Below are 13,884 nucleotides of genomic sequence, written 5' to 3' on the forward strand. Positions count from 1 at the left end.
AAAAATTATTATTATCATTATTATTATTATTATTATTATTATTATTATTATTATTATTATTATTATTATTATTATTATTAGTTGATGAACATTTACGGTATGTCCATAATATTGAACATACAGGATTATATTAATTACATCGCAAGGCATTAAAGCAGTCTTCCAGCACAGCGAATGGAATGGCAATTGCTCAGCACTTCGTAATAGTTCGCAGAGGATTGTTGTAGATGCAGAAAACTACTTAATTATTTAGCTGGTCAAAGATAGTTCTAAAATTACATAGCCTACTATTTCAGAAATTAGCAGATAGTTTAGGTCCGCGCACTTCCTCTGTAAACAGCCAACATCTCCCAATAAAAGCATTGGAAAACAAATCCCACAGCTGCTAAACATAGTATTTCTTTTTCCTTGGCCGACATTTACCAAGTAACAACGTTCGAAATACTTGGTACGTTTCATAAATTTCTCGCGTGTCATAACGTCGACCACAGCTACAGTTTGTGGCAGCAACCTATCGAGTTTGCGATAGAGGCATCCTATATCGATACTGTGTAAGCCTTGCAGTCGTTTCTCGTATCGGGGTTTCCCCATAGTCGATCTTGGGTTCTTGCGCGTCGTAGCTAGCTTGAAGTTTTCGACGAAAGTCTGCAGAGTACCAACACTGTAATGTGAACCGCGAAATTTCACATGCATGAAATTCTGCAATAAGGTAATAGCCGTTTATTAGTGGCATTGAAAACAATTACTTTCTTTCGAGTGGTATATTATGAGTTTGCTGTAGGACAAATAGTTAGTTGCTTTGCAATTTTAGATATTAAATTACAGCCAAGTACATTCCAATTCTCTACATGCCGCAGTGTTGCTTAGCCTGTTAGGTACTGACACAATAGAGATCTGTTAACTTGTACTTTACCGGTACTGTAACACTGGTTTTGTGGTAGTTATTGGTGCGCGTGTTGCGGAGTAAGACGTTAGTAAACTGTATGTGAGTGGTGTTACGAGTGAAGTGTTGCGCTATGTCTGCCAAAAGCGTCAGTGCCCTTCATTTCGCTGCAGGTAGTGGTGAGTTGGAGAAGCTTGTGCATTTGATTCGAAAAGGTGGAAATATTGATGTCGAAGACGATCATAAGGTAAGGCCGCTACACGTCGCGGTTTTCTGGGGCCATGTTCATATTGTCAAAGAACTTGTCAAATATGGATGCGATGTAAATGCTGGATCGATAGGTGTGACATACCATTCTCAGATAGAATTTAATGTGACACCTTTGCACATCGCGGCCGAGACAAATCATCTCGTAATCATATGTGCACTGATTGATGCGGGAGCTAAAGTTAATAATGCGACATCTCTAGGTGTCACACCGCTTCACGTAGCTGCTGTAGACGGCGGAGCGAGTGTAGTCAGTAGACTTCTAAGAGCTGGCGCAGATATAGATGCCTGTGACGCACAGAAAATGACGCCACTGTTCCTTGCTATAAAATCTGATCAGACAGACAGTGCATTGTTGTTGCTCCGGTCAGGAGCGCAGTTCGACGTTGCAGGTCCAAACTGTTTGACGCCACTGCACATGGCTTGCGGACGTGGGAATGTTGTAGTAGTGACGAATCTGCTAGATAGAGGAGCGAAAATTAATGCAAAGTCTTTCACTGGCCAAACGCCGCTGCATGTGTCGCTTATCAGAAATCATTTCCTAGTGACACACATCTTGGTAAAACGCGGCGCAGACGTTAACATCAAGACTAACGACGGTTACAGTGCACTACATTTGGCAATAAAATGCGACCGATCAGTCAATGTGATTAAACAGCTTATTAAAGATGGGGCGGGTGTGAATGAGATAGCGACAGACGGAAGTAGTCCCATGCATTCCGCTGTCGAAAACCGTTCTCCAGATATAGTTCGAGCCCTGCTTTTGGGCAAGCCTGATGTTAATGTGTGTGACAAAAACGGGAGAACGCCTCTGCATACGGCTGCTGTAAACGGTGATTTGGAGATAGTGAAGTTACTGGTCTCTCACGGAGCACTTGTGAACTGCACCGATGCTAGGAACAGCACCCCACTTCATTTTGCCGCTGCATGTGGACATGTTGCTGTTGTTGAGTTCCTCACGAAAAAAGGGGCAAACACAAATGCTGCTGACGAAGCCAAGTGGACACCTATACATTTCGTAGCCGAAACTGGAGTTCCGCTGACCGACTCCGAAGATAACGACATACATTCCAGAGTGGACGTAGTGAAATCTCTTGTAGCTAGCGGAGCACTAGTAAATGCTCGAAATGAAAAGGATGAGTTGCCAGTACATATAGCAGTCAGGTCAGGCAATGTTACCATTACAAAACGTCTGCTTGACAGTGGAGCATACATAGACGTCAACATTCCATTCGGATCCGGTAAGAGCCTATCGCTGAAAGATTATACCACCATACGGCTCAACTTGCCTCTCATCGTTGTCTTAAACGTAACGGAGAAATTATTTCCTGCTATCAAAGCAGGGAGTGTTGACCATGTGAAAAGCTGTGTGGACAATGGGGCAGTCCTAAACTGTAGAAGTGTCAAGTTTGGAACACCACTTATCCACGCTATCTGTGAAGGACATATTCGTATCGTCAATTTTCTTCTTGATAATGGAGCTGCTGTAAATATGATTCATGGAAAAACTCTGCTGGCACCGTTGCATTACGCAGCGAAATTGGGCTATTACAAAATTGTATGTGCCCTGCTTTCACACGGAGCATCATATGACATCAAAAGTGAGAGCAAAGAAACTCCCTTGTCTTTTGCTGACAATGGAGCTCATCGTAACACCGTCAAGCTATTGCAATCTGTTACTGATTTCTTTCAAGCATTCAAGAAAGGTAAAAATGGACACTTGAAAGAATTGCAATCTTTGAAAGAAAAGAAGAGTACAGAATTTGCAGCAATTACCAACTGCCGCAATGAAGAAGGAGACACCCTGGTGCAAGTAGCAATTAAAAATCAACATAAGGAAATAGCAACTGAAGTTGTCAGATTGCTTAAGAAAAACTAAGACCAATATTTTCACAAAGTTTTGAATTGTTTTGTGTGACATACCCTAATTGTCAATATGATAAATATTTTTGTGTGTTAATACAGATGTTTTCAAAAGTGATTTAAGGTGAATACTTCCAGTACTGTATGAGTGTTAACAGTAGAAAGTCAGGGACTAATTGAAGTTATATGGCTGTATAAAGTGTTTAACATATCGTAATGTTTATTGATTTTTTCATGTGTGAACAGCAGGGCAGACATAACTAGTAAATGGCAAATTAAATGGGTACTTGGTACATCATTTTAATATTTCTTGTAATTTTTTTTTTTTCCAATGGTAATATATGACTTCAGTACATCAGGATTAAATTTTCTACTGAATACTCTCCCTTACATTTTGGATGCTTATCATATTTCCTAAGCATTGCTTATACATTGGCATATTGTTATGGGTCACAAATACTTGCAGCAGCTTTTTACTAAAGTAAAAAGATTTGTGAAAGTTTCTATAAACTTCTGTTGCCCCTGTTGGCATCTACAAACTGAATACAGAATTTCAGTACACTTTGCTGCCTCAGCAAGTGAAAGCTTCTTTCTCAAAGCAATATGATGAGCCACAATTACCACCTACAGCTTGTTGTTAGTTAGGGCATTTACGTTAAACTGTGGATGTAATAACATTCCAAACAGACACATTTCCTTCTCAGAATTGAGGTATGAAGAAAATATATTTCAGTAGGTTTTGTACTACTGTAAGAGCTGCAGTAAGGGCAGTGAGATCATAGCTATGGAAGATAATTATGTTTTCCTTTTTATTGTTATACCACATCACTTTATTTGCTATTTTTTTTCAAAGTGGGTCTTGTTTGACCAAAATAGTCACTGCAATATATGTTATGTAATATTATTCAATTCATTGGTAGTTTTCCCATTTACAGAGTTGATATAATTCAAACCGTTATTATGACATTTAATTCATAATTAGTTTTTGATACTGCTGGCTGTATTTTTATATTTACATCCACAGATATTTAGCAAAATATTTCCTTTGTAATTTCTCTACAGTCAATCATTTAAAAAGTTGTACCCAGAGGTATACAGGATCTATTTTCAAGTGTGAACATGTATAACTGAGTTTGCTTGTGTTTTAAAGGTCAACTGATATTGTGCTCATAAAGTAAAATTAATTAGCATTTTTAATAGTATGTTCTCTTGTCTTCTACATCATTAGGGTGTACATAATTTTTGTTCTGGTTGTTTGGCACTGATTTTTTCACACGGTGTTTATGTTTTCAAAACTATATGATAGGTGTGTTTGTTGCAGTATTTGTTATTCTTGCCCATATTTTGTAAAACTTTGCTTTTATATTGCATATCAGGAAAAATTTGTATGTTTTATAGAGTTTTGTCCATAGTTCACAGAGACTCAGGTCTGATAATATTTTGTATTTACTGTTGAGTTACTGTTGATATTTATAATTACATGTAAAAAGAATACTACAGTGTGTAAAGATGTAAGAAAATCTGATTCATGGATTATTTCATAGTAGTCACTCATCTTGTGATGCAATACAAATTCCATTTCTTAATATGAAATTGGTGATAGAATCAGGATTTGTACAAACCTTTCTGTAATAAAGCTGAAGGTTCATAATGAAACATTTTTACATACCATAATTAGCTGAAAAACTTCCATAGTTTGTACCATCCTTTGTTCAGTTAATAATTTCGCATCACAATGTTTATTGCAAATATGGCCTTTGTGAGGTGTAGGGTTAATTCATTAACAGATAAATATGAAGTGCTTCCAGTTTTGCATTAATGAATTGAAATTATCATCATACACTGCTGTTACAAGGAAGAAATTAGAAGAAAGTGCAAAAATACAACTTTTTAAATACACTAATATACTGAGAGTCTCCTACAGCCTTGTACAAGAGTTCATACTCGTTGACCAGAAGCACTATGCTGATGTACTAGATATAGTTCTGATGAAACTGGTATTCCTGTACTCCCACTCAAATTATTTAAGTAATTTCCATTGTCCTTGGCTGATCGTCGCAGAGTACAAACAACAGGGCATCTTGGCATGTTAGATGGAAGATTAAGTTTTGCTGAGGTAGCGGTAATATCTTCATTATCACACGAGATGTTATATACAAATATTTCATTGAAACTTTGGTGCCTCATCAGTAAATACAGTTGTGTGCCAACGTAGTGGTATATAAAAACAACATATGTTTAAAGACAGTAAGTACAAGCACATGTAAGCATATTACTATATAAAAACTAAATGTGTGTTACATTTCTTCCTCTTTCTTAAATATTTCGACACTGTTTCTTTTCGATTATGTTTTTAGTCTATATATAAAAAGTAACACATGCCTCCATTTAAAAGAGAGCAAAGACAGAGATTATTATGCAGAAAAACAAAGAAAGAAACAAAAAGTTAATATCTGCTAGTTGTCTTCCTAATTTATAAAATCTTCCACACTGGAATAACATTAACTTTTTCAATGTTCTGTGGTTTGCAGTCCTTGAACTTTGACCTTACTTTATTTGCTACGCTTCACAACCATGTAATACGGGGTATTTTCAAACAAGGTAAGTCTATGACAGGGTAACATGTTTGATCTATGGCTGGCTTCATATGTGTAAAACAATTTCATTCGAAATGATTAACGTATTGAGCAAGGCTTACAGATAAAAGTTTGCATGGCTATTATGTGTTTCCATCATAGCACTGATGATTTTTGTCTGTAGCTTGAACACTCTGAGGTGGTTTGCTTTACCAACACCCCAAAAAATTATATCTTACAACTGATATAAGAACCTTCGAGTCGTGGTGCATATTACAGCAGTCCTTGTAACAAACTTTCTTCAGAGTTGTCTGGAGGAAATATAAATAAAATAGCATTACAGTGTTATGTTAAAACTCCAATACATTTCTGAACCCAGAAATCAGGAAAAAGTATAAACCATGTAAGTATTCGATAAATAGAAATATTCGTAGTTTCTTGTAGATCTGTATATAACACTTGCTCATCATCTATGCACGGCCTTTGTAGCTTCCATTTGTCGGAAATTTATGACATGAGTAATAGAAAAACCAAGTTAACAATATTGTGATTACTTGGCTTCTTAGGACTCCTGAATTGTATCATATTACAGGTGATCAAGGGCTAGAAAATATATGAAAAGGCTTTATTTTCTGTGTTGCATTATCTGTTGTACCTACACACAACTGTCTTTCATCCACACAAAATAACAGCAGAGACTACAGTTACGAAATATGCTTTAGAGAGCCTATTATTATTCTTCAATTTCAAAATCCTGGTGTGGGTTCTGTTTTTAATTTCACCAGTCCTTTTCCTTCACCCTTCTTCTTTTCCATTCAACTCCTCTGCCAGAAGAAGGAGCCACTGGCTCCAAAAACCTGCTTACATATATGTATGTTCGCCTGCAAACTGTTGGTGACTAGATGTTTTTTGTATGACAAAGGAGCAACTCCAGAGGACAGTGTCAATTTTCATAATGACCCACAGGAAAGGTGCAGGTGATCATAAATTAGTGTAACATATTGTGCATACATAGGAAATTAAATCCACCATTGTATAACTACACTATTGATGATAAACTGCTGGAAACAGTATCTACTGTAAAATAACTATGAGTAAGTATCCAGAGTGACCTTAAGTGGATTGACCACATTAAAACAATAGTAAGAAAAGCAGAGACCAGACTTGAGATTCCTAAGAAATGTAACTGAGATTCTTAAGAAATGAATCTCATCTATGTAGGAAGTGGCTTAGAGTGCACTTGTTTGATCAAATCTTGAGTGTAGTCCATCAGTCTTGGATCCTTAGCAGGTAGGACTGATAGAAGAGATAGAAAAGATCCAACAAAGAGGAGCACGTTTCATCACAGGATCGTTTAGTCGGTGTGAGAGTGTTGCAGATATGCTCAACAAACTCCAGTGGAAGACATTACAAGAGAGGCATTGTGCATCACTATACTAAAATTTCAAGAGACCACTTTCCATGAGGAGTTGGACAGCTCATTACTTCCCCCCACCCCCCCCCCCCCACCCCCGAATGCACTTTTCGCAAAGTGACATTGAAAAATTAGAGTTAATACAGAGGGGCTTACCAACCAACAATCGTTCTTCTTATCTGCCATTTGTGAGTGGAACAAGGACGGGGGATCAGTTAGTGGTATCACAATTACCTTTCCCATATACCATTATGTGGCTTGCTGGACATGATGTAATGTAGAAAGGCTGGTTGGCAAAGTTCAGAAGTGTAGTAGTTGGGGATGTCACTTTTTTGGACTAAAGTCTGCTGATAGGTATCCTTGCTTTGAGCAGCTAACAAAGAAACCACCTTCAATCAGGTATCTTAAGTAGTGAAGGGATCAGCATATTTCATCAAAATATAAGATGTATTGGAGGTAAAGTTTGTGAACTGCTTAAGGATGTTGACTCTGACATTATTGGTATATTACAACACCATTTAAATAATGTGACAATTCAGAGGTTTCCTTTATCAGGATGCAGATTTGCTGCCTATTTTTCCCTGTGGAGTTTAGGAGTGGCCATGTATGTGTGGAGTGTAGAAGTGACCTTGTATGTGAAAAACAGTGTTCCATTTGAGTCTACAGACATATTAAAGCACTTCACTGAACAGGACTTTGAATGCGTAGGAGTAGTTTGATTTAGTGAAACAAAACAATTAATTAAAGTTCTGATCCCGTAACACTGATTTCTGTTCATTCAAGAGAAAGCTTTTGGTTTACTTTGTATAAATTACCAAAAATGTGGTGATTGTAATATTAATTTTAAATATAATTTGATTTCTTTAAGCCTCAGTAAGAAACAAGAATGGCAGATGTTTATAATCCTGGTTATGTCGACAGTAAACATAAAATAGTCACAATCAAGGTGCAGTAGCCCATCATAAACAATACTGTAAGGTGCTTAAAATATTATTAGCAAGAAAAACCGTATGGTATGTAAATAAATAAAAGCTAATTCGTAGGATAACATTAAAGCCATATTGTCAGTCATGAAAGAAGTGTTTGGTCAGCAGCAGAAGTTTGATGATATAAAGTCAGTATGTAGTAAAAATGTTTCTGTTACTGATAAATCAGATATATGTACACTATTTAATAACCACTTTCTGAATATAGCAGGTGAATTTTAACAAACTAGTTTCTAGAAGAAATCATACAGGGCGAGTCAAAAGTAACTGTCCACACTTAGTGTGTGTAATGTATGCATAAACATAATATCAAAATTTTAAATACAGTTTTGTCTGAAACTGCTTTATTTCTGAGTTATGATACTTAATTTCATTTGTGGTAGGCATTACATCATGGGACAGTACAGGATTTTGGCATGTCCTTTTTTCCCTTGCATATCGACTGATGCTGCTTAGTAGTGGTGTAGTGGCACTAGACATACAGTGTGCACCATTCTGTTGGTAGTTCATAGACTCCAGTCATTGTGTGTGGAACAATGGCGTACTCAAACGGCGAACTTGTGGACATGTACCTCCTTCACATTGCACCAGAGGGCAATGCACAAGCATCAGGACAACAATATATCAAAATGTTTCAAAACAGATGAGTACCACACCATCAGAATTTCACAGCTGTGGACAGGCATTTAATGGAATATGGCCTTTGTGGTGCGCCAACAGTTAGGTCGGTTTCAATGGATGGAGTGGATGTTGATAACATACTTGAAATGGTAGATGAAGATATGATGATAAGTACCCACAATGCATGTGTCACAGTAGGGGGTTTTCAATCAATTTTATGGCACCTATTTCAGAGACAGCAATTCCATGCATTTCATCTCCAGAAGGTACAAAAGCAGACACTTGTATGCTATCATAGACGTCAGAATTTTTGCCAGTGATGAGTTGAGTGCCATGCTGCCGATCCACTGTTCAGTAGACAGGTACTGCTTACGGATGAGAGCCTCTTGGCATGTGTAGGTATTGTGAATGCTCATAACATGCATGCATGTGTGTATGTGAATCCTCGTATGACTACAGACAAGGATATCAACATGATTTAGCAGTGAACATTTAGTGCGATATACTGGACAATCACTAAGATGAATGAAGACTGCAACATTCAGAAAGCAGTAAGTGTCCACGTCTACATAATTTTAAATATGTTCTGGAGTAAATGTACAGTACGTAGTTGTTTTGATTTTCAGGTCCCTTTGTGTCATTACTTTCTGAGAAGTCTTAGTTTTGTGTTGCACTAGTGATCCTTACTCCACTACATAACACTGAAATAAAATAATTTGAGGCAAAACATTATTTAGGATTTTCTTCTTATTTTGATGCGTACATTACACCCACAAAGTGTGTAAGATATTGTTGAATCATCGTGTATAACTCTCTTCGAAAATAGGTTTCTGAGACTGTTATCTGATATAATGTTGACAAGGGGGGAGATTGAGTCAATAATTAAAGACTCATGGTTATGATTATCTAGCAGAGTATTGTAGTTCTGTGCTGCCTTTGTTAGCCCAGCACTTAGCCATATTTGTAATTTTTCCTGTGGGAATGGTCTGTTTCCTGAATGATTAATGTACTCTGTAGTGAAGCTGCTTTAGAAAGAAGGAGAAAATGATAATGTAGACAATTTTAGAACTGTTTCTGCACCATTGTGTTTGCTAAAGTTATTGAAAAGACTTCACATAAAGGGTAATTGATCATTTCAGTTCACATAATTTGCTGTCAAATGAATAGTTTTGTTTTAGAAATGGTTTAACAATTGGAAATTCTATATTTTCGTTTTTCTATGAGGCACTGGGTGGATTAAACTAAGAGTTGTGAATTCTAGGCATATTCTGTGATTTAACTGAGGTATTTGAGTGTTGATCATAAAATATTACTGCAGAAGTTGGAACATTATGGAATAAGGAGAGTAGCTCAGAATTGGTTTCTCGTACTTTAAGGTCAGACAGCAAAACGTCGTTCTTCACAGTATTGGGGGTGTCTGTGATGTGGAGTCCATCTGGGACACGGTTCAGTGGGGTGGTGCCTGAGAGATCAGTGCAGGGACCATTACTGATTCTTATATGCCTTCTAATGTGAAAAGAGATTCCAAAATAATTCATTTTCTGTTGACACTAACCTGGTAGCAGTGAAGGATGTTGTGTGCAACTTATACTATATATCAACCAGTGCAGTTCAAAACATAAGTTCATGGCTTGCAGAAATTAAATTTATGCTAAGTAATTAAATTGAGTAAGACTCAGTTTTTACAGTTTGTAGCACACAATTCCACTAAACTGTCATTTTGAGTACACAGAATAGGCATATGATTAGTGAGTCTGAACAATTTAAATTCATAGATGTTACAGGTAGAGAGCAAGCCATCACAGGAAACGCTCATTCTGGATGTTGTTTGGAAACTTAATGCTGCTATATTCAACATTAGGACAGTGAAGCAAGTGGTAGTCCACCACAAAAGTTAGCTTACTTTGCTTATTTTTACTCGCTTGTGACATATGACAAATGGTATTATATTCTGGAGTAGCTCTTTCCATTCACAGAGGATATTTTTACCTCAGAATGAGCAGTATGTCGTGTAAGATCACAAACCTCCTGTCAAACTCCGTTTTCTTTAATGTCATTTATTGTCAACAGTATGAGCTTATTCCCAAGAATTAATAGTCCTCATTCACTTAATACTAGAAAGAAATCCAATATACATGTGGATTGCACCATCTTGACCCTTGTGTAGAAAGGCGTGCAATAGTTTGCTGCATACATTTTCAAAAAGAGGCCAAAAGAGTGTAAAAATCTCACAGTAATCCTCACACTTTCTAATCTGCTCGTGGTTCACTCATTATCCTGGGGAGTTCCTGGAAAAATAATAAAGGTAATTGCTGTACCATATTGATACACTAATATGAACTTCTGGCTTGCTGTCTGTGTAGGATTCACATACATTTTATTTGATTTATTATTGCTACTTTTCTGATATTAATTTCATATAGTGACTGATTCCATGACCATGGAAATTTGTTGCTCAGTTTGGTCCTGTGAAACTAGATGTGTAAAAAGAAAGGGGGAAGCACTTACTGATCAACAGGATGTCAGACTGTGTGAGTGCAAAGATTTGCCTCAGAAACATTCCCTATTCCTGTTTCAATGAAATTTGTATCAAGGACAGAAAGTTATTCTTAAATATTTTTAATGTGCTGTACAAGTGTATTCACACTTGGTTCTGCTAGTTTTCCTTTTTATCATGTTATCATCACATTTGAGTCCAGTCTCAGTGGCCAGAGACAGTGGTCATGTTTGTGTGAGCTGTCCTTATGCAGATGTGTGTGTCGTTTTCTACTTCAGCGGAACATCTTTTGGCCAAAAGATCACATTTTTGGCAGTCTTTTTGTTGTGCCTGTCTGCAACTTGGTATCTTCCTATATGGTGAGTAGCAATATGTTCTTTTGATAATATTGTTATCATGTTGCATTACATAATTCTTTCAGATAGAAATGCATGTTATGTTGAACAATCTTTAGCAGTACTGCACCTATACTGTACCTAAGTATGCATAAAAACAAAGATGATGTGACTTCCCAAACAAAAGCCGCTGGCAGGTCGATAGACACACAAACAAACACTAACATACACATAAAATTCAAGCTTTCGCAACCAACGGTTGCTTCTTCAGGAAAGAGGGAAGGAGAGGGAAAGACGAAAGGATGTAGGTTTTAAGGGAGAGGGTAAGGAGTCATTCCAATCCCAGGAGCGGAAAGACTTACCTTAGGGGGAAAAAAGGACAGGTATACACTCACACACACACACACACACACATATCCATCCGCACATACACAGACACAAGCAGACATTTGTAAAGTCAACAAAACTCCTTGCCTTTACAAATGTATGCCTTTACAAATGGTTGCGAAAGCTTGAATTTTGTGTGTATGTTTGTGTTTGTTTGTGTGTCTATATCGACCTGCCAGCGCTTTTGTTTGGTAAGTCACATCATCTTTGTTTTTAGATATATTTTTCCCATGTGGCATGTTTCCCTCTATTACATAAGTATGCATAAAGAATGTTTTGGTTACTGTTAATTGAGTTCTCATTTGATAAGTAAATGTATAGGCCTATTAGGTAATACACATATTTCCCTTCTTGCCAAGTCTGACATGTACATAAGCATAAACATAGAGCTTCACTTCATCTGGAGAATACACAGTTGTCCGTCATCGTTATGCCATTACCTTTCATTGCCAGTGAAGACAGACAAAGAATTTCAAGTTCAGTGCCTTTAGATTTTAGTAAAAAAGAATTAATAATTTGTGCAGAACATTGAAACTCTAGCACAACAGATGAATGATTTATTATTTCCACACAGTATCAACTGTTGTACATTGAGCAGAAGAGAATATTTCTTATTGTATCATGTGAAAGTGTACTTTTATTCCATGGTAAGAGTTATTGTCAGTTTTCTTCAACTAACACAGTGGTTTCATTTGTAATAAGTACAGTGTTTTCCTAACAGTCTACAGTCAGGTCATATTGCTAGGTAAGTATGTTTCTCAGAGAAATTTCTGCAGAAAGAAACAGACAAGTGGGGACAGATCGTGTAAAATGTGTGCATTAAAAGAGTGTTTAAGATACTAAATAACTTCAGGCTATGTGCAGATCATTTTGGCTTTTGGAACAGTGTCTGGAGTGATGAAAAGGCAACGTGAATGTTCAGTCTGGGTTCAAATCCAATGATAAAGGGGGGGGGGGGGGGATCATGCAGTAACTATATAAGTTAGTCTTAATATTGTGAGCACTGCAAATAAACCTACTATAGGCTTTTTGTTTATGGGGAATGTTTTAGAAAGTTGTCCTATACCCTCATCAATGAACGTTTAAAATTAAACTGGAAACATATTTTTTGTACATCTACTGAATTACTGCCATCATTGCCTGTATTGCAATGAATTTTCATTATTTTTTCATACTGTAGTAATGATGTTCTTTAGTGAACTAAGTGGTGCCATGGGAAACAGTGACAGTGTTTTCCAGTACTTCCAGAAGGGATATGTGCTGCTTTCATAATACTCTAAGCAAACAGTGAGGTGGTCCCTTCACTTTCTTTGAGGAGTCCACTGGAAAATCAATCATCTTTAGAGTTAACTCATTCTCAAATGAGAAAATTTTTAAGATTTTAGACTGACGTGTATGTTGTTTAATGCCTAACACTTCACTGATGTCAGTGGTTGCTACTGATTATATATAATGCTTTACCACAGCATTTAACAGGTTTTTGCTGTTGCTATCAACGTAAGTTATACAGATGGTAGAAGGTTCTAAACTGGCATGAGTATTTTGCAAATGAAATGAAATGAACTTCCGACAGTATGAACTGTTGAATAAGCAATAAATATTAATCATGTCTATGTAAACTGCTTATGTTTTGTAACTATTGCCTGCTGCATCAATATTTGTGCCACTCAGCAGAGTAACCATGAAAGACACTTTGCAGAAAAATGTGTGGTGAGTACTAATGGAACTGTTTACATCCCTATCATGAACTAAAATATGCAATTAGTGGAGCCCAATGACTTTGATCCCCTGAGTGTAGTTCTGTCAGTGGCATTAGAACAAGTGTAAGGTGATTCACAATAAAACACCCATCAACTTGACTGAAACACCCACTTTGAAGAATAGGTGTACACTGTGGAAAACATTTATTTAGTAGATTGTAAACAGTTTTCTAGCTCCATAAGACATCCTCCATAGTTACATAACTTTACATTGCACCTATTTCAATACTGGTTGTATTGTCACGTACGTAATAACATATTTATAAAGGCAAAGACACTTTTCAATTAACATATG

The 13,884-nt window shown here is 36.8% G+C and overlaps 1 protein-coding gene across 1 annotated transcript; it reads left to right on the forward strand.

The window, feature by feature from the left end:
* The first annotated feature begins 569 nt into the window (after positions 1-569).
* LOC126336353 (ankyrin-1-like) lies at positions 570-4,669 on the forward strand. The gene has a single exon (XM_049999941.1). It carries the CDS (start codon positions 1,017-1,019, stop codon positions 3,027-3,029), a length of 2,013 nt encoding a protein of 670 aa, XP_049855898.1. The 5' UTR covers positions 570-1,016; the 3' UTR covers positions 3,030-4,669.
* Positions 4,670-13,884: the final 9,215 nt, after the last annotated feature.

The sequence above is a fragment of the Schistocerca gregaria genome, chromosome 2 (genome assembly GCF_023897955.1).
Source record: "Schistocerca gregaria isolate iqSchGreg1 chromosome 2, iqSchGreg1.2, whole genome shotgun sequence".
Classification (NCBI taxonomy): domain Eukaryota; kingdom Metazoa; phylum Arthropoda; class Insecta; order Orthoptera; family Acrididae; genus Schistocerca; species Schistocerca gregaria.

Bases quoted from the DNA above. Each gene is read 5' to 3' on its own strand.
- LOC126336353 (XM_049999941.1), top strand. From the start codon at position 1,017: ATGTCTGCCAAAAGCGTCAGTGCCCTTCATTTCGCTGCAGGTAGTGGT.